A 25,853-nucleotide genomic window follows, 5' to 3' on the forward strand; every position below is an offset into this window, starting at 1 on the left:
TTAAATTAGATACAATTTGGATGTCAATGTTGAAACGTACGAATGACAACTGATTACTTTCAATCGAGACAGTTGGCGTTACCACAGCTAGTGGACTGTGGTACCCTCTACACTGCCCCTATATTCAGCACTCCCTCCAGTTACTGTTGTAGATCACTGCTTTACACAGTCTGTGATGAAATGTCAGGAGAAAGTTTTATATGTCAACCATGGCCCACATGTTTCAAGTGAAGGGAAGATTAGGGTTCATCTTCTCATTTAGAATTCACATAATTCATCAGATTTCAAATTCTAGGAAATTTACCACAATTTTCTGTACCCTCGCCACCTTTCAATGACCAAATATGTGTTAATGCACTTGCATTGCCTAACAGCTCACCTTCTGCAAAAATCTAATTTTTCAGGAAACATGAAATACTGTTTAGGGATTCATATACGGATGAAAACTTTACAAATGTCACAAGATGTGTGTTAATTTCCAAACAGCAGTTGAATAATCCATAAATTAATAATTATGTATGTGAGTGTTCGCTTAATGTCAAATTTCATGATTCTAGGTCAATGGGACCTATAGGTTTTAAAAACAAATACTAACGAAGAGATAGAGGGGCTGGCCAGTACTTACCTCAGCTCAGTACAGCCGATAGATACACATAAAGCAGAACTGAAAATTTACATTCCTAGCTTTCGGAACTTTGTTCCTTCATCAGGGAGGAGAGAGGGGAAAAAAGGGAAGAAGGGAAAGTGGATTCAGTTACTCACAACCCAGGTTATGAAGCAACAGGGAAAGGTAAACAGGGAGGGTGGCAAGGATGGAGGCATGGTTGTCAGAGGGAAGCCAAAGATATTCTACTGTAAGTACTGTGCCAGCTTCAACCAAAGAGGATGCATACAGAAGTAAAGAGGTATATAGTATAAAGATAAACACAACTACGTAGGATGAAAAGATGTGTGAATGGCTAAAGAGGAAAGGGAAAGAGGAGAAGACTGAAGAGTGAATGGGAGTGAGGTTGTTTAACGTAGGTTCAGTCCAGGGGGATGGCGGGATGAAAGGATGTGTTGGAGTGCAAGTTCCCATCTCCGCAGTTCAGAGGGACTGGTGTTGGGTGGGAGAAGCCAAATGGCACATACGGTGTAGCAGGTTCCTGGGTCCCTAGAATTATGCTGGAGGGCATGCTCCGCTACTGGGTATTGGGCATCTCCCAGCGGTTCCTACCCCTGTAACCGACCCCGCTGCAAAACCTGCCCCATGCATCCGCCCACAACCACCTACTCCAGCCCCGCTACTGGTAAAACATACACAATTCAAGGCAGGGCTACGTGTGAAACTACACATGTCATTTATCAACTGACATGCCTGCACTGCACAGCCTTTTACATCGGCATGACAACAACCAAACTGGCTGAGCGCATGAACGGACACAGACGAACTGTCCGCCTGGGAGATGCCCAATACCCAGTAGCGGAGCATGCCCTCCAGCATAATTCTAGGGACCTAGGAACCTGCTACACCGTATGTGCCATTTGGCTTCTCCCACCCAACACCAGTCCCTCTGAACTGCGGAGATGGGAACTTGCACTCCAACACATCCTTTCATCCCGCCATCCCCCTGGACTGAACCTACGTTAAACAACCTCACTCCCATTCACTCTTCAGTCTTCTCCTCTTTCCCTTTCCTCTTTAGCCATTCACACATCTTTTCATCCTACGTAGTTGTGTTTATCTTTATACTATATACCTCTTTACTTCTGTATGCATCCTCTTTGGTTGAAGCTGGCACAGTACTTACAGTAGAATATCTTTGGCTTCCCTCTGACAACCATGCCTCCATCCTTGCCACCCTCCCTGTTTACCTTTCCCTGTTGCTTCATAACCTGGGTTGTGAGTAACTGAATCCACTTTCCCTTCTTCCCTTTTTTCCCCTCTCTCCTCCCTGATGAAGGAACAAAGTTCCGAAAGCTAGGAATGTAAATTTTCAGTTCTGTTTTATGTGTATCTATCGGCTGTACTGAGCTGAGGTAAGTACTGGCCAGCCCCTCTATCTCTTCGTTAGTATTTGTTTTTAACATCTTATATGAGATTTTCCATTAATCATTTGGACCTATAGGTTTTGATGAGAAAGTTTGGAAGTACCAAAATATGTGAGATAAATGGCCGTATCTTTTCATTGTATTCACTTAGAAGCTTACATTTATTACACGACCAAGAGACGTTAAACCTTACTATGCGACATAAATTTCAACTTGATATGTACCTGAGGAAAAGGGTTTGTAACAGACAGACAGACAGACAGATGTCTAGGACCTATACCAAACAGGTCTAGCAGGGGATACTGAATGGATACAGAGAAGGGTAGCACTAATGGTCTCTTTTTCGTATGACTCATGGAAGAGTTTCACAGAAAAGAAAAAATGAACTGACATACACTTTAAGACACATGCCAATAAGGGATACTTACAAAGTTTCAAAAATCAGTATTAACCCTTATTTGACATACTGAAGTTTAGCATACCCCAAGCCCACATTTTGTTAAGTATGTAAACCTGAGAATATTTGGTCTATGGTGCCATCTGCTAAGACTTTGACACAACCACCAAAACTAAAACCAGAGCATCACACTGGAAGCTTCAAACCATCTATGGCAGCCATGCACAATCGACTGGGGTTGCCTACCCCCGTGTGACAAGTAAGGCCTAGTGTGTGAAATTTAAATGCCTTACTTCAAGTATATTTTGGAGTGACTGTGAATAATAAAGTGAGCGTAGTATGTTTTATCATGTCTAATTTTTTTGTACAATAGATAATATTTTATTCAAGTAATTAGCTGGTGTATAATCTGAAAACTTGATGGCACTCTATTACTTAGAGAATTTATGTCCTGATGTCGTACTGCCGTACACAGAGGAGAGGTACGCCATAAGTACGCTCTGACAACACAACAGACGCAACATGTTGGAAGCAACAATGGCTGCCCATGCTACCACCATCCAGTTTGCAATGAGCACAGCTAAGTTATCTGGGACAGGTACTTATGTTACAGACAGGTAAATTTGATTGAAATTCTTTCATTTCATTGTTATGAACATGTTTCCTCAATTTTCTAGTCAAAATCATGTGAAATTAGGTTTAAACAATAAAAACTTTACTTATTTGGATAATATCAGAATTTGCACTTTTTCGAGATATTCCTTCTTTTTATTTCCAGAGTAAATATCTTTTTTTAGATTGTTCAGTAATGCACTATTTTTTTCCTTGTAGAATTATATCTTGAGCAAACTCAGTTAATTTTTTATAAATTTATATGAAATCGTAAAAAGTTATGATTCTTTTAAAAATCGGTGCTTTAATCAGTTATTTTGGTACTTGAATTTGTAATCTCATGTTTTAGTAATGTGATCCACAGAAGTTCAAAAAGTAAGCTTTTGAGAAGTAATAAAAATTTTTTCAAGTAAAAATCTTCACTTCATTTTTTGTTATACCAATTATTGTCGGTGGTGTGTATTCCACCCCAGTGTGTCAAGCACATCACTCCACAGAAATGTGTCAAGTTAGGGAGGGTTGAGTGAAGACTGTAGAGATTTTCTTCTATCCCTACATCTCATTCCCATAGTGACTGGGACCGATGACCTATGCAGTTTGGTTCCTTTGATCCTCGAACCAACCAACCAACCAACCCATAGTGACTCTGAAGATAAGTTTGGACTAATTACAGCATCTAAATAGGTATTTAAGCGGTCATTTTTCCCACACTCCATACAGGAGCAGAATGAGAAGAAACCATAGCATATGGTATTGTGACTCACTTCAGGGTAGCAACCGCTTGAACATTATTACTTCACATAATATTTTGTCTGTATACATTTTGGCCATCTTCAGAGTGAGCCAGCAGACTGAAGCTTCAACACTTGCTACATTCTTTACAACTCTCGTGTTGTGTCACTGCCCATGCAGCTACAGATACCCAAGTGCCCAAGACGATGACTGGCAGCAAAGAAGTGTGCATTAAGTTAAATCTGTGTCTATGCAGACAATCAATGTTGGCATAATGATATATCATTATGAGCTGCACTGTAATACTTTAATAAAGTTACAGAGATGTCACTACAATGTACCTCATAACAATGCTTCAATACCCCAGCACGGATTGACTACATATCCACAGATCCAGTTTATGCACACTTCTCTGCCACCCATCAACATCACTGGCACTTGCCGCATTCTGCTACTCAACTCACTGTGGATCACACTGTTGCTGTGACTCTTCTCGCTCACCAACACTGCCGAACATGTCTGCACTCAGAAAGGGAGGCAGAGTTGAGGGGAAGCAGACTCGCCTGCCGCCATCTTGGAGTACCTTGCAGTCAAGGTGCTCCAATTAGCCGGCACCATCGACTGCGACAAGAAGACAAAGGAGGAGCAGTGCTACCACTGCCAGAAGTTTGGTCATGTCACTGTGTACAAAGCGCACACAAGGGCACGACACGTGCGGCTGTACTAAGACACGCAACATCGCACTGACGTGTGTCAAATGCAGTGGTACACACACGGTTAATTACTGTGGCCACAGCTACATCGAGAGCTTGAGCTGCGAAAAGAAGAAAAGATGAAGAATATAGGCCATCTGCGAGGCCGCCAGTAGAGACGTGGTGGCTACTAGTGGATCAGAGAGAGTTGCACCAACAGCCATCCCCACCTCCCGCACCCAAACAGTGGAAGCAAGTAGTGCTGCCACAAAAACGTAGCCACCAATGTGAACAATGGCTGCCCTCAAAGCCACTGTGGTGGCAAAAGGGCTGTTTCGAAGGCAGGAGTCGATGAAGTCCGCCTCCAGCTGTAGCAGCTTTGGGAGAAGCTGAAGGTCACCAAGAAGAGACAGACCCCTCTGCACCATCTACCCTTCCACGCCACCATGCAGACAGTTGCCTCCATGGCCACTGCAGAGATGCAGGAAGTGCAGGAAGGCATGGAGTTGGCACCAGATGATGGTGATGATGAAGAAGAAGAAGAAGAAGAAGCTGCCTTAGCCGCCGATTCCCAAGAGAAGTCAGTGGCTACACAGCAGACCACTCACAAAACCGTCTGTGCCCAGGTGTCAGCAGCATCACCAAAGCCATTCAAGCACATGCTTCAGTGCCGACACCAGATTGCGTGCGCATCCCAGATGTGTACAGTGGGATGGTGACACTGGAGAAGATCTCTTTGTCTGCCCAGTACAACACCTACCCTCACATTCACAATCCCTACCTTTTTGCTCCTCCTGACAAACGTAAACCTCCCCTCTCCCATATACCCCATGTCTCTTCACCCAGGGCCAACTAGTGATGTTGCACGCTGTTGTCCTGTGGGAAGAACTGAGACACATCAATGCTGTTCCAGTGTTCACTTTCAAATACTGGGATTACAATGCCCACTCCACTTCACACTGGACATTCAGCCAGAAGAAGAAGAAGAAGAAGAAGAAGTGGAGGACCTAGCAGTATGCAATATCACTCTGCCAGGTCCCCCCACCTCATAATTACTAACCGCTAACTTGCTAGCAAATACTCCCTTTGTCAAGGAAGCTCCTGGACAGGTAGTGTTTTTTTTTTTTTTTAATTGGACTTACCAAGTAATGATACTAGCTCCTATCAAAGTAGTCTACTTGGTTATCTATATACAGTTGCCAATGTTTCTGTAGGTCTTGACTTTAGCAAGGAACTTTTCAACTGCAATGCCTGTAAGCTCATTTGTCACATCCCACTGGATGTCTGCAATATTTTGATGACGCTTTCCATTCTGTCGTCTTTTCACTCATGGAAACAAGAAAAAATCACAATGTGAGAAGCCAGGCAAACACAGTGGCTGTACTATGGCAATAGCAGAATGTCTGGCCAGATACTCAGTAATAGATAATGCAGTATAGAATCTTGCAACATCATTCACTTTGAACCAGTCCTGAGAATTCCACAAATCAGGGTGGCAACACTGAACTGCTTGTCATAAATGTTCCAAGACTTCAATGTATAAAGTATGGTTGACTGTTTCACGCGGAAGAAAATACTCATGGTGGGCTAATCGTTTACCATCAAAGAATGCGATCAACACTTTTGTTCTCAAAGGTCATCGTTTGACTTTTTTCAAGGCCGGTGATCTAGGACTCCGCCATTCAGCACTTTAACGCTTCTTGTGAGAGTTGTACTGGTAGCACCAACTTTGATGCCCAGTAATAATCTTTGACGGAACTGTGGGATCACATCTGGCTTTATTGAGTAGTTCAGAAATACTTCAGCTTTCCTCTTTCTGATCACCTGTTAGCACGTGAGGGACGAGTTTTATATGAAGTGTCCATTTCCCTAAATCTTCACATAAACTCTTATGACACACATCAGAATTCAAATTAAGTTGTTCTGATATTGCATGCAGTTACATGATGGTCTTCTTGCAATAACTGTCTTACAGAATCTACATTTGCATCAGTATGAGCTGTAAATGGGTGACAAGCTCTGGAATCGTCTTGCACTGAATCTCTGCCTTCACAAAACCTATTGTGCGACTTGAAAACACGACTTCTTGAAAATGCCTCCCCTGCATATGCTTGCTTAATCATTGTCCACGGTTCACAAGGGATTTTCCCGAACTTGACACAAAACTCAATGTTCACTCTTTGCTCACAATCAGCGTCCACTGTGTCACTATAACTAATGTGCCAAGAACCCAAAAAATAGGTTGCTAAGCACAGCCCTGCCACCTAGTGAGTTGTCCGCCCCAATAGCTGAACGGTCAGCGTGACAGACTGCCGTCCTAAGGGGCCCGGTTTCAATTCCCGGCTGGGACGGGGATTTTCTCTGCTCAGGGACTGGGTGTTGTGTTGTCTTCATCATCATTTCATCCCCATCCGGCGCGCTGGTCGCCCAATGTGGTGTCGAATGTAACAAGACCTGCACCGAGGCAGCCGGACCTGCCCCATAAGGGATCTCCCGGCCAATGACACCAAATGCTCATTTCCATTTTACCTAGTGAGTTTGCGTGGAAATGTGTCCGAGATCATTCCGAGGATGCATACATACCAGTTAACATAAAAACAACATTTGTTCCTTTTAGTATTGTGAACTCAGAAATATAAAAACCTGTCCTGGAACTTTTCTAACAAAGGGATGTGTTCTCGTTTGTTCTTGATTTCAGAATCAACAGCAGCCAATGTATCAACAGAGGCAACAAGAAAATCTACCAGTCAGGATTATGCAGGAACAGCACTCCAGTGCTTAACACGTGCCATCTCCGGCCAAAGTACAGGCCTGTCATTCCAGTGACCAGTGACTAGCTTCAGTCTGTCAACTCAATCTCAGGACGGGTAAAAGCTATATAGCTCAAATATCAGGAGAAGAAATATTGTTATCAGGCTGAATGACCAAAATATTATGGGTCAGTATTGTGCTGAGAACATGAAAATGCACACTAAGTAACATATTTGTACCCTCTGCAACACCCTTCACAGACATTTACAGAGTATGTGTGCAAATGCAGAATGTGTTGAAATGATCTGGAATCATCTATTATGTCCTCTGTCCTTACACATAATCCATTTCTCCCCCCCCCCCCCCTACACACACACACACACACACACACACACACACACACACACACACACAGAGACAAAACTGCAGAAAATGACTGACAACAGCTCACACAGGGTTCCAGCTGGCTGGGCTGGTGAGATACAATGGTAAGACTCACCTTGCCAGCCCGCTCGAAGTTGTCCTGCAGGTTGGTGAGCAGCACAGAGAGCAGAGCTGGGAACTCCGCCATCACGCCGGCGAGCAACGAGCGCGCCGTCTTGCTGCAAAGGTCCCGTGTCGCAGCACTCAAAAAACCCACCTGTTCAGATTAGATTGGATCAAATGTACATTTTGCTATGTAAATCCACAGTGAGGAGATAGTCAAGAATACAGAATGTGTCATAACACAAGAATACACATTTGCAAAAACTACTGATAAGCTAATGTTTCTTGTATGGATCCCACATGAAGTGGCACTCATAGACACTGAATAAGTCAAAAAGTCCTAAATGTGTTTACACTGAAGTGCTAACACAAAAACTGTTGCAAATGTATGAGGGGAAGGATCCAAAAGTAACCATAGCCATAACACATGTGTACCTGTAGTACCAGTCTGTGCCACTAGGGAGCTGTTTTCAGGTTGTCTCCCGAGTGAATCTGCGGAGCGGGGTCACATTGTGGAGAATGTGCAGCTGTGAGGTTTTGTTTCTAACTTGGCAAGACTACTGCTGTGATGATGTAAATGGCATAAAGAGAAGGTGCTTTCAGTAAAACTCAAGCATATGAATGGCTTTCTTTTTTTAGAAAGAGAGCAAAATGGCCACTGAAGATAAACCCAGCTCCAGTTGTCCTCCAACTGCTAGAACCGAGGAACATGTTAGCAAAATCTGTAATCTCATCAGTGAAGACTGATACAGGACAATCGAAAAACTTTGTGACTTATCTGAGTTGTGCAGGAGCACAATACAAAGCAGTTTGGGAATGCAAAGTGTGGCCAGCAACATTTGTACCCAGACTTCTCACTGAGGGCAGATGGGATCAGCATGTTTGAGCCTTTTGTGAAATGGAGGAGTCATTCAATGGTGATCTTAATTTTTTCAACAAAATCATCACAGGTTATGAATCACAATGCTATGGGTACAGCTGAGAAAGTAAACAACAGTCAAGTCATCGCTCCTCTCATCCAAAAACGGCTTGTCAGGTGAAACCGAATGTAAAGTCAAAGCTGATTTGGTTTTTATTTTATTTTCTTTTAAGGAAATGTCGACTCAAAATTTGTCCCTCAAAAGCAGACATTAAAGGGGGCTATAAAAGGATATGTAGAACTCAGGCACCAAAATGTCCAGCCGTAGAAATTCCAGTGAGTGGCACCTGCGTGAGACTATGCTTCCATACACACAGCAATAATTGTCAGGTTTTGGTCTTGATGAGGACAATTCCCTTGACTCGTGTACCACACTCACCAGATTTAGTTCCCTCAGACTTCTTTCTGTCCCCTGGGATTTATAGGAGCTTAAAAGGAAAGTGTTTTGCCGATATCAAAGAGGTAGATGCAATGTCACAACAGCAGTAGAGGGTATCAATGAGGACAAATTTAAAAGGTTCTTCCAACACCGATATGAACGTTTTGATCAGTACATTAGAGCTAATGGGGAGTACTTTGAAGGAGATTACAATTGTATTTGAAAATTATACAATACATGCTTTTAATAAGAAATTACAATTACTTTGTGTGTCCTCCCTTTCCCGCCATTAGACCCAGAGGTGCAACAGATAATTCTTAGACTACTGCAGTAAAGCATTAACAAACAGGTGGTCGGCGGGTGATCAATTCAGGGGAGGGGACCAAACAGCGAGGCCATCGGATTAGGGAAGGATGGGAAAGGAAGTTGGCCGTGTCCTTTCAAAGGGAACCATCCCAGCATTTCCCTGAAGTGATTTGGAGATATCTCGGAAAACCTAAATCAGGATGGCCAGGAGTCCAACATGCTAACTGCTGCACCATCTCTCTCAGCGCATTTTCAAACAGAAAGCAGTTGAAAACACATTCATATGTGTAGAATTCAGATTTTACTTAACACATTATTTGATATTTTCATAATAAGATAAACATCAATCACTTGTGCTAAGAAGTTAAGCAATGGAGCAGAAGCAGTTTTATATGCCCCTCTTAAGTCTAACTTTATAGTATAAGGAGTGATCCAAAAGTTACTGTTCGAAGGTGATACAGTCCAGAAATGGTATGCCAATCAGGCAAAACTGCCATGCACACCAGGGCAATCATCCTACCTACACACCAGGTTGAAAATATCTGTTTGGTAAAACACCGTGTCCTGCTGCATGAAGAAGTCCATAACTGTTTGCTGCACATGCTCATCCAACAGAAATCACTGACCCTTCGAGGCCTTTTTTAAGATACTGAAGATGTGCTAATCACACGGAGGGAGATCAGATCTATACAGTGGGCATTCCAGTGTCTCCCCTTGAGTTGGGTAACTTCTGCCTTATGACACTTGCAATGTGGAGACATGCGTTATCGAGAAGCACTAACACCCTTTGTCGCACCATTCCACAGTGGTGGTTTGTGCCAGACATGTTGCCCCATATACATTCTTCATTCTCCAGATTAATGTCTACCAGCGTTTGTTCTTCAGCAGCCAAGAAAAGAATAACAGCACGGTCCTGTTTGGACACATTTGGTAATGACATTGCCATAGTTCACATTTCCACATTTACTACAACCACTTCACAAGGACACAAATGCCACATTGATTCCTTTCCTAAATGTCTGTGCTTCTACATCCACATCAGAGCCACACTATGTTGCATATACACGGCAGCAATACCCTCAAATGGAAACTTTTTGAGCGCTCCTTACATTTAAATTTTTTATGGCTTCTGAAAAGTTACTGAAAATGTGTGTTGCCAAATAACAATAATCTTTATGGAGCAAAGAGAGTCATCTTAAGTATTTATACAGATTATTTTCATTTCTAGTATTAGCTGCATAAACAGAGCTACGGGTTTGAAAAAAAGATCACAAATTATGAGTGACTGAACGAAAATAACTTATCTGTTGCACAATAACAGTGGTATTCAAATTATTCATTTGCAGACAGCTAAGGAAAAATTAAATTTTAATAAAAACTGGTATACATCATTAAGGGCACCAAATACAAAGTAATAACAAAAGCATCTGAAGCATTTAATAATGCCGCACTGTCATTTAATAATCTACCAATCAAATTAGGAGAGCAGTTGAAGCATCTTTAAACATGGGTTTCTGAAGACTGGTTATCGGATATGGAGATAAATGCCAAATAGGGAATGCTGGCAATCCCTTTACGAAATTTCGACATGTATTTAATAATACAAACTGCAACCTTAATCTCAGGGTTCAATTTATAAAATGCTGTGTCTGGTTGGTTATAATGAACAAAAAGGAAGGAGGGATGTTAAAAGTCTCCACCATGAAAAGTATAGGGGTACACCAAGTGTGAAAGGGAGGCAGTGGTCTAGGGGTATTGTCTTTGGTCTTGACTACCATTCAAATAAGTCCTGGTTCATGACTATGATTCCTATCACTGTTTTAAATTTTGAATGAAAATCATCAGCAATGGCAGCCAAAGACTTCTAGTACATGGAGTCACACTACTTTGCCAACCACCTTGTCAAAGAAAGTGAAGGAGAACAGAGGTTTGGGGTATCCTCGTGTATTCAGGATGGGAAACTGCCACTAAAAGGCAAAAGTATCAGCAATGATAAATGGCAAAAGAATGGAGAAGATATTGGGAAACCACTGTATTAAAAACACAATGTGTTTCTACAAGAAATGTGGCCTGTAATTGAAAATAACACCATCGTGATCTCTCCTTTGGCAAAAGATTCAGGATTAGACCCCATGGTGATCTCAGGAAGGGGACCGATGAGGGGGAGATGAAGAAAAAAGCAAAGTTCAGTTTAGTATCCCCACCAGCTATCATCGCGACAGAGGCAAGTGAGTCGGTACAGGTAGTGGGTGTGGAAACCTGCCACAGACGGTGCACATTACTTGTAGTATGGGCACACCCTCTGACAGAAATGTTTACATGCAGGAGGCAGTAAGCTGGTGGGCTAGTGCTTACACCAAGTTCAGTCACAGAGGACGCCGGCTCGTACCTCGTGCCGAGTGTTGCTGCCGAGTATTCAGCCGTAGCCATCTGTGCCAGCAGCATGCCGAGTTTATTACCGTGCACATCTCTCCTCATGGTTCCGGACTCTGCTTCCCGTAAACTGACTGACAGGGTGAGTTTTGTTTCCTCTCAGATTCCGTTTCCCACTTATTATTGTACCACTGTCAGCCCGTCAAGTTCTCGTGCCAACAGTGTAGTTGGGTTGGGTGGTTTGGGCGAGTAGACCAAACAGCGAGGTCATCAGTCTCGTAAGATTAGGGAAGGACAGGGAAGGAAGTTGGCCGTGTCCTTTCAAAGGAAACATCCCGGCAACTGCCTCGAGTGATTTCAGGAAGTCACGGAAACCTCAATCAGGATGGCCAGATGCAGGTTTGAACCATCATCCTCCCTAATGCGAGTCCAGTGTGTTAACCACTACGCCATCTCACTCGGTGAATAGCGTAGTGTACCAGCATTATTACGCCTGTGCAGATATTAAATTTGGCATTCTGGTCCAGATGGCCAATGGGACTGACGGACTGCTGTGTCCTTGTCAACCAATGGCGCCATTTGGACATGGTAAAGAGTGGCATGGTGTCACGACACTGCTCTCCCAGGTACTGTCGGATTTGTAGACACCGAAACAATTACTGCTCAGTAAGCATCACAAGGCTGAGTGCACCTTGTTCCAGTTTGTTTACCAAGGAAAAATCCCTGGCAGTACCGATAATCAAACTCTGCATCTCTGCATAGCAAGCAGAGACACTGACAAGTCAGCTATGGAGGCAAACTAGGAAGAGGTGACAGAAACAGAATCAAAATTGACAGCCAACCATCACTAACAACAATAGTTTAGATACACACGTCGAATCCAGAAACACAAGATGAAGAGAGAGAGAGAGAGAGAGAGAGAGAGAGAGAGAGAGAGAGAGAGAGAGAGCCAAACAGAACATTACTCCACAAGTGTACGCACCAATTTTCGTAACATGAGCAGGCATGCGGTGTACTTTATACACATGTTAAGGATAGCTGTCTTTATATTACCAAAGTAAATGTGTATGAGCAAATTTACAGTTTAATCTTAATTTAATTGAACAATGACAGAGCAAATTTGTACTGCTTAATTGAACAACAATAAAATAAACATTCATTGTATCCCTCTGTTGCCGTGTACAAATGTTACCACACAGTAATGACACACTCGAAGCATTAAACAGCGTAACTGGATGAGATCACTGCCAAACATTTATTCCACTACTAATTATCTCGACAGCCGATGCCTCATTAGGGAACTGTGCTCCTAGCTTGCAACCTGGGTAATTTTCTTGCACTGACTGTAAATTTTTCTCACCTGGCTCGCAGTTTATTTTATATTATGGTTGCTCACTAGGACGTACAACGCCTACATCTACATGTACATCTATATCTACGCATGCACTTAAGTACCTAGCAGAAGGTTCATCAAACCACCTTCACAATAATTCTCTATTATTCCAATCTCAAACAGCGCGCAGAAAAAATGAACACTTGTATCTATGGGTGCGAGCTCTGAGTTCCCTTATTTTATTATGATGATTATTTCTCCCTATGTAGGCAGGCATCAACAAAATATTTTTGCATTCAGAGGAGAAAGTTGGTGATTGAAATTTTGTGAGAAGATCTTGCTGCAGCAAAAAATGATGTCCACTCCAAATACTGTATCATTTCAGTGACATTCTCTCCCCTCTTTCATGATAATACAAAACATGCTGCTCTTCTTTGAAACTTCTCAATGTACTCCATTAATCGTATCCGGTAAGAATCCCAGACCACACAGCAGTCCTCCAAAAGAGGACAGACAAACAAAGTGTAGGCAGTCACTTTAGTAGATCTGTTACATTTTCTAAGTGTTCTGCCAAAAAACACAGTCTTTGGTCTTCCATCCCCACAACATTTTCTATGTGTTCTTTTAAATTTAAATTGTTCATAATTGTAATTCCCACGTGTTTAATTGAATTTATGGCCTGTAGACTTGACTGATTTATCGTGTAGCCAAAGTTTAATGGATTCCTTTTAGCACTGATGTGGAAGACTGCACACTTTTCATTATTTAGGGTCAATTGCCAAAATTCACACCATACAGATTTAATTATAAATCATTTTGCAATTTGTTTTGATCTTCTGATGACTTTACTACATGATAAACAGCAGCATCATGTGCAAACAACCTAAGACAGCTGTCAGATTGTCTTAAAATCATTTATATAGGTGACAAATAGCAGAGGCCCTGTAACACTACCCTGGGGAACACCAGAAATCACTTCTGTTTTACTCAATGACTTTCTGTCAATTGCTACGAACTGTGACCTCTCAGATATGAATTCATGAATCCAGTCATATAACTGAGATGATACTCCATAAGCACACAATTTCACTACAACACGCTTGTGTGGTAGAGTGTCAAAAGCCTACTGGACATCTAGAAATATGAATCAATTTGAAATCCCTTATCAATAACACTCAACAATTTGTGTGAGTAGAGAGCTAGTTGTGTTTCACAAAAATGATGCTTTCTAAATCCATGTTGCATGTGTCAATGGACTGTTCCCTTCGAGGTAAGTCATAATGTTCGAACACAACAGATGTTGCAAAATCCTGCTGCATATTGACATTAATGATATGGACTGGTAATTCTGTGGCTCACTCCTACTACTTTTCTTGAATACTGGTGTGACCTGTGCAACTTTCTACTCTTTGGGTATAGATCTTTTGTTGAGCGAGTGGTTGTATATGAGAGTCGAGTATAGAGCTATTGTAACAGCACGCTCTGGTACACGGTCCGGACACAAAGATTTGCCTTTATTAAGTGATTTAAGTTGCTTCACTACTCTGAGGATATCTACTTCCATATTACTCATGTTGGCAACTGTTCTTCACTATCACTGTATTAGCTGAAGCATTAATGGAGGAATAGAAATGGGCTCGCAATTGTAAAAAAAAAATGGAACAGTACAAAACAATGTCATCTGTGGTTGGCACACTTTATATACAGGCACACCCGCTGAATGGTTAACTGGAGAACTCAGTGTGTAAAGGGAGAAGATAATCTAGTAATCATGGAGGATAAAAATGCTTTAATAGAGGAAGGAAAAGAAGAGAAGAGCAACAGGAGAAAATGGGCTTGGTAGTAGGAATGAGATGGAAGAAAGACTAATTGAATTCTGCAATAAATTTCAGCCAAGAATAGCAAATACGCTGATAAAAAATCACTAGATTAGGTGGCCTACTTGGAAAATGCCCACAGACACAGAATAATGTCATGGTGAGACATATATTCTGAAATGACACACTAATTTGTGTGTACCAAGGAGCAGAAACCGATTTGGATTGCAATTTAGTAATAATGAAGAGTAGGATGAGGATCAACAGAATTGTCTGGAAGTATCAACATGGAAAGGAGTAAGTTACTAAGGCACGGACAAATAAAATAAGAAGTTGTAGCTGAAGTTATCTGAGACAGTAAATATCACAATAATAAATATCACAGTAGGTAGTTCAGCTGAAGTGAACAGATATGTCCAAAAAGGACAAACACAGACATTTGGCGGACAAATATATGTAGGAGGAAGGTAATGCTGAAGAAAGTTTGAGCAACAGGAGGAATACTTCAACTGATTGATGAAAGAAGGAAATACAAAAATGCTCAGTGTAAGATAAGAATGCAGCAATATAAGTCATTTGCAAATGAAATAAACAGCATGTGAAATAAAGCTAAGATGAAACAGCTGAAAAAAAGGTGAAGAAATCAGAAAAGAAATTGTCATCAGAACATCTGACTCAGCTTATGGAAATGTTGAAACAACCTCCTATGAAATTAAAAGCAAAAGGTGTCAACATTAAGAGTACAGGAGAGATTTCACAGTTAACATAAAGGAGAAAGCAGACAGGTGGAGATGGTCTCTACTACAGAGATGACTGCCTGCTGATATGATAAAGGAGGAATGGAAATCAATTTGGAGCGCAAAGGGGATCCAGTATTAGAGTTTAATAAAGCTTTGCAGAATTTGCGATCAAATAATGCAGAGTACATAGATAATAATTTATACAATCATTGGAGGAAATGGTAACCATACAACTATTCAAGTTGGCAGGTAGAATCTATGAGATGGAGACGTACCATCAGATTTTTGGAAAAATATCATCCACACAACCCCAAAAATAGCAATGGCAGACAAGTGGGAAAACTTAATAATTCATGCACCCAAGAACTATGTACAGATGAATGATAAAGAAGATTGATGACCTGTTACATGACGATCAGGTTGGCTTTAGGAAAGGTTAAGGGACCAGAAAGGCAGTTCTGACATTGTGCTTGGTGATGGAAGCAAGACTCAGGGAAAATCAAGACACATTCATTGGACTTTATGATCTAGGAAAAACGTTTATCAACACAAAATAGTGCAAGATGTTGAAAGTCTCAGAAACATTGGTGTAAGCAGTAAGTAAAGAACAAAAAATACAATATGTACAAGAATCAAGAAGGAACTATCAGAATGGAAGGTCAAGACTGAAGCACTCCATTTAAAAAGGGCATAAGACAGGGATGTAGTCTTTCCCCCATTAGCTCAATTTATATATACATTGAAGTGCCAAAGAAGCTGGTATAGGCATGCATATTCAAATACAGAGATATGCAAACATGCAGAATGCGGCGCTGAGGTCACAACACCTATATAAGACAACAAGTGTCTGGCACAGTTGTTAGATTCGTTACTGCTGCTACAATTGTAGGTTATCAAGGAATATCACGAATCCAGTAAAACAGCAAATCTCCGACATTGTGTAGCCCATAAAAGATCCTCTAGGAACTAAGGAAAATTGTTCAATGTGACAGAAGTGCAACCCTTCTCAAAATTGCTAGAAATTTGAATGCTGGGCCATCAACAAGTGTCAGCATGCGAACCATTCAACGGAACGTCATCGATATGGGCTTTCGGGGCCAAAGACTCACTCATGTACCCTTGGTGACTGTATGCCTTGCCCAGGCCCTTCAACACCATTATTGGACTACTGATGACTGGAAACGTGTTGCCTGGTCAGACAAGTCTAATTTTAAATTGCATCGAGTGGATAGATGTTTACACGTATGGAGACAACCTCATGAACCCTGCATGTCAGAAAGGGATAGTTCAAGCTGGTGGAGGCTCTGTAATGGTGTGGGGCATGTGCAGTTGGAGCGATATGCACCACGTGATATGTCTAGATATTACTCTGACAGGTGACACATACGTAAGCATCCTGTCTGATCACCTGCATCCATTCATGTCCATTGTGCATTCCAATGGACTTGGGCAATTCCACCAGGACAATGCGACAGAATTGCTACAGAGTGGCTCCAGGAACACTCTTCTGAGTTCAAACACTTCTGCTGGCCACCGAACTTCCCACACATGAACATTATTGATAATATTTGGGATTCCTTCCAACATGCTGTTCAGAAGAGATCTCCACCCCCCTCATACTCTTACGAATTTATGAACTGTCTTGCAGGACTTGTGGTGTCAATTCCCTCCAGCATTACTTCAGATGTTAGTCGAGTCCATGCCACGCAGTGTTGTGGCACTTCTGCGTGCTCACGATGGCACTACACAATATTAGGCAGGTGTACCAGTTTCTTTGGCTCTTCAGTTTAGAAGAAGCAATGATGGAAATACAAGGTAGGTTCCAGAGAGGGGCTAAAATTCAGAATGGAAGAGAGTATCAACGATAAAATCTGCTGAAGACATTGCTGTTAGCAGTGAAAGTGAAGAGGAATTTGATGACACATTTAATGTTAGGAACCATCTACTGAGCACAGATTATGGACTGAGAATAAACTGAAGACAAAAGTAATGAGGCATATAATAAATGAGATAATGATAAAGTTAACACAAAAATTGGGAACCCAAAAGTGAAGGAATCCTGCAACCCTGGACACAAAAGAATATATGAAGTTAAATGACGAGGCATGCAGGACATAAAAGGCAGACTAGCAGAAGCAATACAAGTTTATTAGTACCAAATATCGGCCTTAAATTTAGGAAGAAATTTCTGAGAATGTACGTTTGGAGAAGAGCATAGTATGGCAGTGAATCATGGAGTGTGAGGAAAGGGAAAACACGCCAATCAAAGCATATGAGATGTGGTGCTACAGAAGTATGTTGAAAGTTAGGTGGACCAATAAAATAAGGAATGAGGGGGTTCTCCACAGACTCAGTGAGCAAAGGAATATATGGAAAAAATGCTAACTCAAAAAAGGGACAGGATGATAAGACAAGTCTAGTAGAAAGTGTCAATGCTCTTTAAGACAGTTCACAGATGATGCCGCTGTCTGTAACTAAGTCGCAATGCCAGAAGATCATACTGATTTGCAGAATGACCTGCAGAGGACTGATGAATGGTGCACGCTTTGGTAATTGATCCTGAACATAAATGAATATAAGATATTCTGCATACATAGGAAAAGAAATTCACACTGTTGATGACAAGTTGCTGAAAACAGTACCTTCTGTAAAATATCTAGGAGTAACTATTGAGAGTGACCTTAATTGGAAGGACCAAATAAAACAAATAGTAGGAAAATCGTGTCCCAGACTGAGATTCACAGAAAAAATTTTACAGAAATGTAACTAAATCAAGAAGGAAATGACTTATATGACACTTGTACGACTGATTACTGAGTATTGTTTATCAGTATGGGATCCTTACCAGGTAGATCTGATAGAAGTAATGCAAGAGCATTACTGAGATCCTCAGCGAACTCCAGTGCCAGATGACAGAAGAGAGGTTATGTGCATCACAGAGAGGTTTCCTATTGAAATTTCAGAAAGCACTTTCTGGGAAGAGCCTGACAACAGATTGCTTCCTTACAGATGCATCTCACATAATGACCATGATGAGAGAATTTGAGATATTACAGCCAGAACAGAGGCTTACCAACAGTCATTCCTCCCACACACTATTCGCGACTGGAACAGGGTAGGAGGGATCAGTTTGTAGTACCAGAAGTATCTCTGCCACACACGATTAGGTGACTTGCAGAGTATGAAGTAGATATAAATGTAAAAGCTGTAGGAGAAGAGAGAGATTCGAATACATCAAACAAATAACAGACAATGTTGTGTGCAAGTGCTACTCTGAGATGAAGAGGTTGGCACAAGAGAGGAATGCACTGTAGGCTGCATGAAAACAAAGGAATGATGAAATACCACAAAAAAATCCCTAGAGCACACTTTCATCAGTGGGCATGTGCATCAAGACATAATGTCTACACTAAACATCTGTAAAGTTGTCAGCTGTATGTGTTATAAACAAGTTGAAATATGAACTAAGTCAGGTCACGTTATGTGCCGGCACTCGTGTTGATGCATGCAGTAAAAGAAAGTTACCTCAAAGGTGAGGAACACTGCCCAGCTTTCTATTTAGCTACAATACAGTGCAACAAAGTGGTCACTGAATGCTCACAGTACCTCGAGCAAGTCGAGCGTGACACACCGGACGAAGTCGGCATCCTTGCTGCCACGGGCCACCGCCATGTTGGCAAACGTCGTCAGCAGGTAGTAGGACTCTGCCTCCGGCATTGACGTCAATTTTTCCTCAAACTGTAACTGCACCTGCGGGTCGGCAAGTCTCCGCTCCCAGTCTGGTGAGTGAGGAAAAGAGCGAGTAAGAGCAGACAAATACTTGGCATCACCTGAGAAACAGTGAATCGTCTGGCAAAAAAAAAAATACATGTTGCATTAATCATATCAAGATTATGGTGACATCTACATCAGGGATGTATGAACTTGCTGGTACCATGATCAACAACCCCCTCACTGTGACTGAGTCAGGGGAGCAGAAACCTAATAAAAGTTCACGTAATTTATTTCAAAATATTCATAATATTTAGCATGTATAAATACAGAAATGTATTTTTACAAAACACAATTTACCCAATTTAATCTGAAACATGTCACTCCACTGATTTCACAATTGCTTTAACGTTTCGCTCAAGTTCTCATAGACAAGTACAAAATTCACTCTAAGTAATGTCTGCCCCCGGTAGCTGAGTGGTCAGCACGACAGAATGTCAATCCTAAAGGCCCGGGTTCGATTCCCGGCTGGGTCGGAGATTTTCTCTGCTCAGGGACTGGATGTTGTGTTGTCCTAATCATCATCGTTTCATCCCCATTGATGTGCAAGTTGCTGAAGTGGTGTCAAATCGAAAGACTTGCACCCGCCGAACAGTCTACCTGACGGGAGGCCCTAGTCACACGACATTTACATTTACTCTAAGTAATAATTCATCAAACATTTTCTGTTTTTTGATCTGTTAATGTTCATTATGGAAAAAGTTTGGTCATATGTAAGTCAACCCAAAGAGGATAGCAAATTATAACACATTATCTACCAGTAACTCTTAATTGTTTCTATCAATGCAACAATATAAATTAAACAAATTTGTCTTTACCAAATTTAATTTGCAGTGTCTCATTTTTTTGTATGTTGATGAGATACAGCTGCACCACTTTTGGTCCCATTTCATGCAAAATTTCAAAAGTGTTGCTAAATAAATTTAGCAGTAGCTTTCTTCTTCCTTCTCTTTGGCCTCCATCCCATATCTAAAAGGGGTCAGCCTGTTCTTGATTTGGCATGTTAGTAGTGTGGAGGGCTAGATATCCTCCCCCCCCCCCCCCCCCCCCCCAGGATGGAAATTGGGTACCTCATCTATTTATGTCTAGTACGAGCCAAATGAAAGTGTGAGAATGCGTTCAATACGTTTGTGAATGGTGTAACAGTCAGGACCTGAGTGCCAGCCTGGTATTCACCTAGCTGGATGTGGAAAACCATTTCAACACTACACAAATGCTGCCTGGTACACTAACCCTCACTGTCATTAGACCTGGAGCTGGTGCGCCCTGCCAAATCCCGAACACAAAATGCTAACCCACGTGGTTATTCAGGCAGCTAAGTCTAGCAGTGGATTTATCTTGTGAAAATCCGTTACCAGTTTCAACTTTCCTGCCACTTAGTTGCAATTAGGAAAAGGGACAAAGTTGTCTGACTTCACTTGCACTTAAAATAATTTAATTTACACTGAAAACAAATAATATTGGCATAAAGTTGAGTGATTAATTTCTGCCGTGAAGCCGTGTATTTAACATATTTAAATGATTATTAATCTCCACCAAAAATAAAATTTACAAGAACAAAAAGTGATAGGTGCCTCATGTGGCCCTGATCTGTCTGTAGGACACACACGAAAAATAAAAGAAGATTAGCATACACTGATACCTTAGCTACCTGTAGTGATCCATGCCATTCATGCAGGGGCATGTATCACTTACGTCAAATACAGATCTCAGAGTAGAAGTGTGTGTGATCGTAATTAGTTTGTAAATGTCAGCCCACATACTGGGGGAAAATATTATGCAACAGGTGCAGAGTCTACCTGCTGGATATCATTTCTAATCTCCGCAGAGCAAGGAAGAATAAAGGAGCTCTGGTGCCATGGAAGAATTCTGGCACCAAAGAAGATGAATATGATGTATATAAGCAATTGTTATTATATACTGTTCACAGACATGTTAACAAGAGGTCTTTGACATGGTAATATTAGATGGTTCCCATGTAACATGTAACCTTTCGTGAAAGTTTGTGATAACATACAGCATTAACTGGAACCAATCTACACTTTAAGTGGAGAAGCAGTATTTTATTTTATAGACATTTCATTAATAGGAATCTGCACAGAAGAAAGAAGTTTGATGCTGAGGAAGAACAGGGCATGGCATAGGTGGACCCGAGATATATCACAAGAGTTGCAAGGCTGAATATCAACAGCAATCTACTAAGGGAGTGTTAAGGTGGCAGTGTTAGGTGTAGCTGCATGGAGTAATAGTTCTAGAACAGATATCACTCAAACAGTTGATACAAAGCCACACTAGCTAAACACAGCAGTAATTAGCCACTAATAAACACTCCATATCCTCAGTGGAAATGAGGAAGAATTACAGGGCCTGTAACATGGAATGAACAGTCTATTGAGCACAAAAATGGGCTGAGAGTAAATAAAGGAAAAATGAAATAAATAAGTGGCAGAAACAAGGTTACTGATAAAATTGGGGAAGGCATTGGATTTGGGTAATCCATGAGGTAATGTTAGTCATAGTGCTGTGTGGTGTAATGGTTAGCATTCTTGCCTAGTAAGGCCTGGGTTCAAGTGCCAGCTGTGGCACAAATTTTAACTCATTTCTTCAGTTTCCATCATTGTTGTAGATAAAAATGGGACTCCAATTCTCAAGGAAAATTTAATTATAAGCTAAATTTAGCATCAAAATCGAGGACCATGAAGTAGGTGAAGTTAAGGAATTATTCTACTTCTGAAGCAAAGCAGAGCATGAGAGACGAAGTGAGGACATAAAAAGCAGACTAGCACATGCAAACAGGACGTTTTCATTCCTGTGCAAGAGAAGTCAACTACTATCAAACATAGGCTTGAATCTGAGGAGGAAAATTCTCAGAGTTTACATTTGGAGCACTGCATTTTATGATAGTGAATCATAGACAGTGGGGAAACCAGAACAGAAGAGAACTGAAGTTTCTGAGATATTGTGCTACAGAAGAATGTTGAAAATTAGGCAGACTGATAACATCAGGAATGATAAGGTTCTCCACAGAATCAGCAAGGAAAGGAGTATATGGAAAACACTGACAAGAATACAGGATGGAATGGTAGAACATCTATTAAAACATCAGCAAATAACTTCCATGTTGCTAGAGGGAGTTGTAAAGGAGAAAAACTGCACGGGAAGACAGAGTTTGGAATTGAGGATGTTTGGTGCAACCACTACTCTGGCACGAAGAGTTTGGCACAGGAGAAAAATTCAAGAAAGCCACATCAAACCAATTGGAAGTCTGATGGACAGTATCCAAGTTTCATTTACATGGAAATAAATCCGCATGTTTTTTTGTTAAAACATTTAGCAGGTGTTTGGCAAATCCCCTCTTAATAATAGCGGTACACAAATCAGGATGGGAGAGCTTGGACAAGTTCCATGATACTCATTCATTTGTTAAATCCTCTGTTTATTTCATTTAACTGCTTGTCAAGAGAACAGTATCTGTCATTTTTCATACAAAAAGCATGAAACGCAATATCAAATAACTTTCTGGCAAACAATATGCACTCAGAAAAAGACCACCCTTTTTGGTCATCGGTCTTTTCTCCTATGCCAACCACTTAATCACTGTGGAGAACTCACACCCAACACCCTTGATTGTTTGTTGGATGTATCCAGACTTCCCTCTTCTCCAACAGTTTTTAGTCTCTACAGCTCCGTCAAGTATCATGAGAGTTATTCCTTCACGCCTTAACACACACATCCTATAAACAAAGCTGTTCTACTTGTTAATGTTTCCCACACATTCCTGTCCTAGCTGATTCTGTGGAGGACCTACTAATTTCATATCTTAAGAGCCCACTTGGTTTTCAGCATCCTTCTGTAAGACAGCATATCAAATGTTTCCATTCTTTACTTTTCCATTTTTTCTACACTCCATGATTCATTCCCATACTATGCTGAGCTTCACATACATTCTTACAAATGTATTTCTCAAATTACAGCCTATTTTTAATACTAAAACACTCCTTTTAGCAGGGAGTTCTCTCTTTGCCTGTGCGAGTCTATTATGTGGACCAAATTCTGATGTTAAGTTCATCACTAATCTCATTTCTGAAACTCCTCATTGCTACTGTCGTGCCTTGATTTACCCTCACTTCATATTCTGTGTTCATTTGCCTGTTCATTCAATTCAGCAGATACTTAAATTATTCTTCATTTTCACTGAGGATAGCAAGTCATCAGTGAATCTTATCAATGATATTCTTTCACCGGGCATTTTAATCGCTCTCCTAAACCTTTCTTTCATTTCTGCCATTGCTTCTTCTATACACAGGCTGAACAGTAGGTGAATGGAGATGGGCGTTGGGGAGGGAGGATAGGTTGCATCTCTGTCTTACACCCATTTTAATCTGAGCACTTCGTTTTTGGTCTTTCATTCTTATTGTTCCCTGTTGGTTCTTGTACATGTTATAAAAGATGTGCCAAGTAAATAATGGGACCAATGTTACAAATGTGATTTACTGTAAACAATGTTACAACTAAAATTTATGCATTTCAACATTCACACCTCCCAGATCTATACACCGCTGCACCCATGTCTTCCATTGTTCAAGGCTGTAGGTCATTCATTATCATCCCCTTCAACAACTCTGCAGTTACTGCTTTTACCTCTTCCTAAGCTGAAAATGGGCTCCTTACAATGCACTTTTCACTTCTGAGAACTGGAAAATGTCACAGGCTGCCAGTTCTGGTGAGTATGGAGGATGTTTCAGCACTGTAATGCACAATTATTTTCTGAACATTTCCTTCAGTTCTTGAACTCACAGATCGACCAGGATGTTCATCATTTTCAACCACTTCTCGACTTTCTGAAAACTGTTTGCACCATTCAAGAATTCACACGCATAACAAAGCATTATCTTCAAACACCATATTTACCATATGAAAACATTCTATTAATCAAATGAGGAATCTGAAGTTAGTGCACTGTACGATTTTTAAGTTCACCATCGTCATGGCTCTACTACTGAGAAATATCCTCTACAACCCAAGCTAAAAAGCAAATTAAAGTAGGTAAAAAGACAAAACAAATGGTAGCTACTCTTGAAGGTTCAAGATCAACTGCACTTCAACACGAACCTCCCTTCATATGGCTATGAGATACGAGGTGCGCTGTCTTGTTATTTAATTGTCACATCTCATATATTATCCCTCTTACTACTTATACCCCTTTTTCTCAAAATTTCAAATATCTTGCACCTTTGTTGATAAATGTTTTTTTTTCTATGTCAACAAATTCTAGGACAATGTCTTGGTTTTTGTTGTCTTACCTCCATTATCATGCACAGCACCAGAACTGCCCCTTTGATGTCTTTTCCCTTCCTAACGTCAAACTTACAAGCTGTGATCAAAAAGCATTGATAATTTTTTAATTTCACTGGCTTTATACAAACAATTTACAAAAAAAAAAAAATTATCTTGTCGGTATGCATATTCCTGATGTACGTATGTATTTTCAGCTGTTTTGAACATTTAGTTTATTGTTGACAGATGAAAAGGTTATACGTGTTCTCAAGTGCTCAGCGAATGTTTACTTACTGAAAAGATGGCTCAAAGAACATGCATTAAATTTTGCTTTAAAAATAGAATAAAGTGCAGCACTGCATTTGTAATGTTGACTGTGGCTTTTACTAATGCACTCTGAGTAAGACAACAGTTAATGAGTGGTATAAATATTTCAAAGAGTGTCCAGGTGATGCTCAAGACAACAACCAATCTGGAAACCCTTGCACATCGATTACTCATGACAGTGTGGAAGAAGTAAAGGAAATGGTTCTGGAAAATCACTGAATCACCATCACAGAGGTTGCTGATGGTGTTGGTATATCCTTTAGCTCATGTCAAGCAATTTGTCATGGGCAGGAAACGCATAGCAGCAAAGTTAGTTCTGTATTTGTTGAATTTCATTCAAAAACAACATCAAAATCAAGGGCCTATCATCCCACTCCAAACTGCCTCAAGAGCCAAGACCGAAAAAAATTCAGCAAGGTCACTCACATCTGAAGGTTTTTCTCACTGTTTTCTTCGATTATGAGTTCTACGCTTATCTTCATACAGTCATTAAGCGTCATTCACATGAAGCAGACAACAATAATGACCAGAAGTCTTGCGAAACAACTCGTGGAAATTGCATCACCATAATGGTTCCACTCACTCCTCAACCCTTGTTCATGATTTTTTGGCAAAAAACAATGCCTGTTGTTTTGCCTCACCCACCATATATGCTGGACATGGACCTCTGCAACTTCTTTTATTTCCGATGCTGAAATAAAACCACAAAAGGACGTCATTTTGTCACCACTGGCGAGAGAAAAACAGAATCACGGAAGAAGCTGGAAGCCATAACAAAAGGTGAGTTCTTGAACTGCTTCCAAGATTGGAAAAAGACCTGGCATAAGTGTATTATATCTGAGAGGGATTACTTTGAAGTGGGCATAGTTGATGTTGATGAATAAATAAAACTGCTTTACAAAAAACAAAA

General features: G+C 40.9%; 1 protein-coding gene across 1 annotated transcript in view; it reads right to left on the minus strand.

Moving 5' to 3' along the window:
• Positions 1 to 25,853, minus strand: part of LOC124552329 (ectopic P granules protein 5 homolog) — a 358,669-nt gene that overhangs the window by 245,681 nt on the left and 87,135 nt on the right. Inside the window, exons 11-12 of the mRNA XM_047126600.1 lie at positions 19,175 to 19,347; positions 7,715 to 7,855 (exon numbers count right to left, since the gene is read on the minus strand). Of these exons, the coding sequence (XP_046982556.1) occupies positions 7,715 to 7,855; positions 19,175 to 19,347 (314 nt within the window). The remainder of the gene's footprint in view (positions 1 to 7,714; positions 7,856 to 19,174; positions 19,348 to 25,853) is intronic.

The sequence above is a fragment of the Schistocerca americana genome, chromosome 10 (genome assembly GCF_021461395.2).
Source record: "Schistocerca americana isolate TAMUIC-IGC-003095 chromosome 10, iqSchAmer2.1, whole genome shotgun sequence".
NCBI lineage: Eukaryota > Metazoa > Arthropoda > Insecta > Orthoptera > Acrididae > Schistocerca > Schistocerca americana.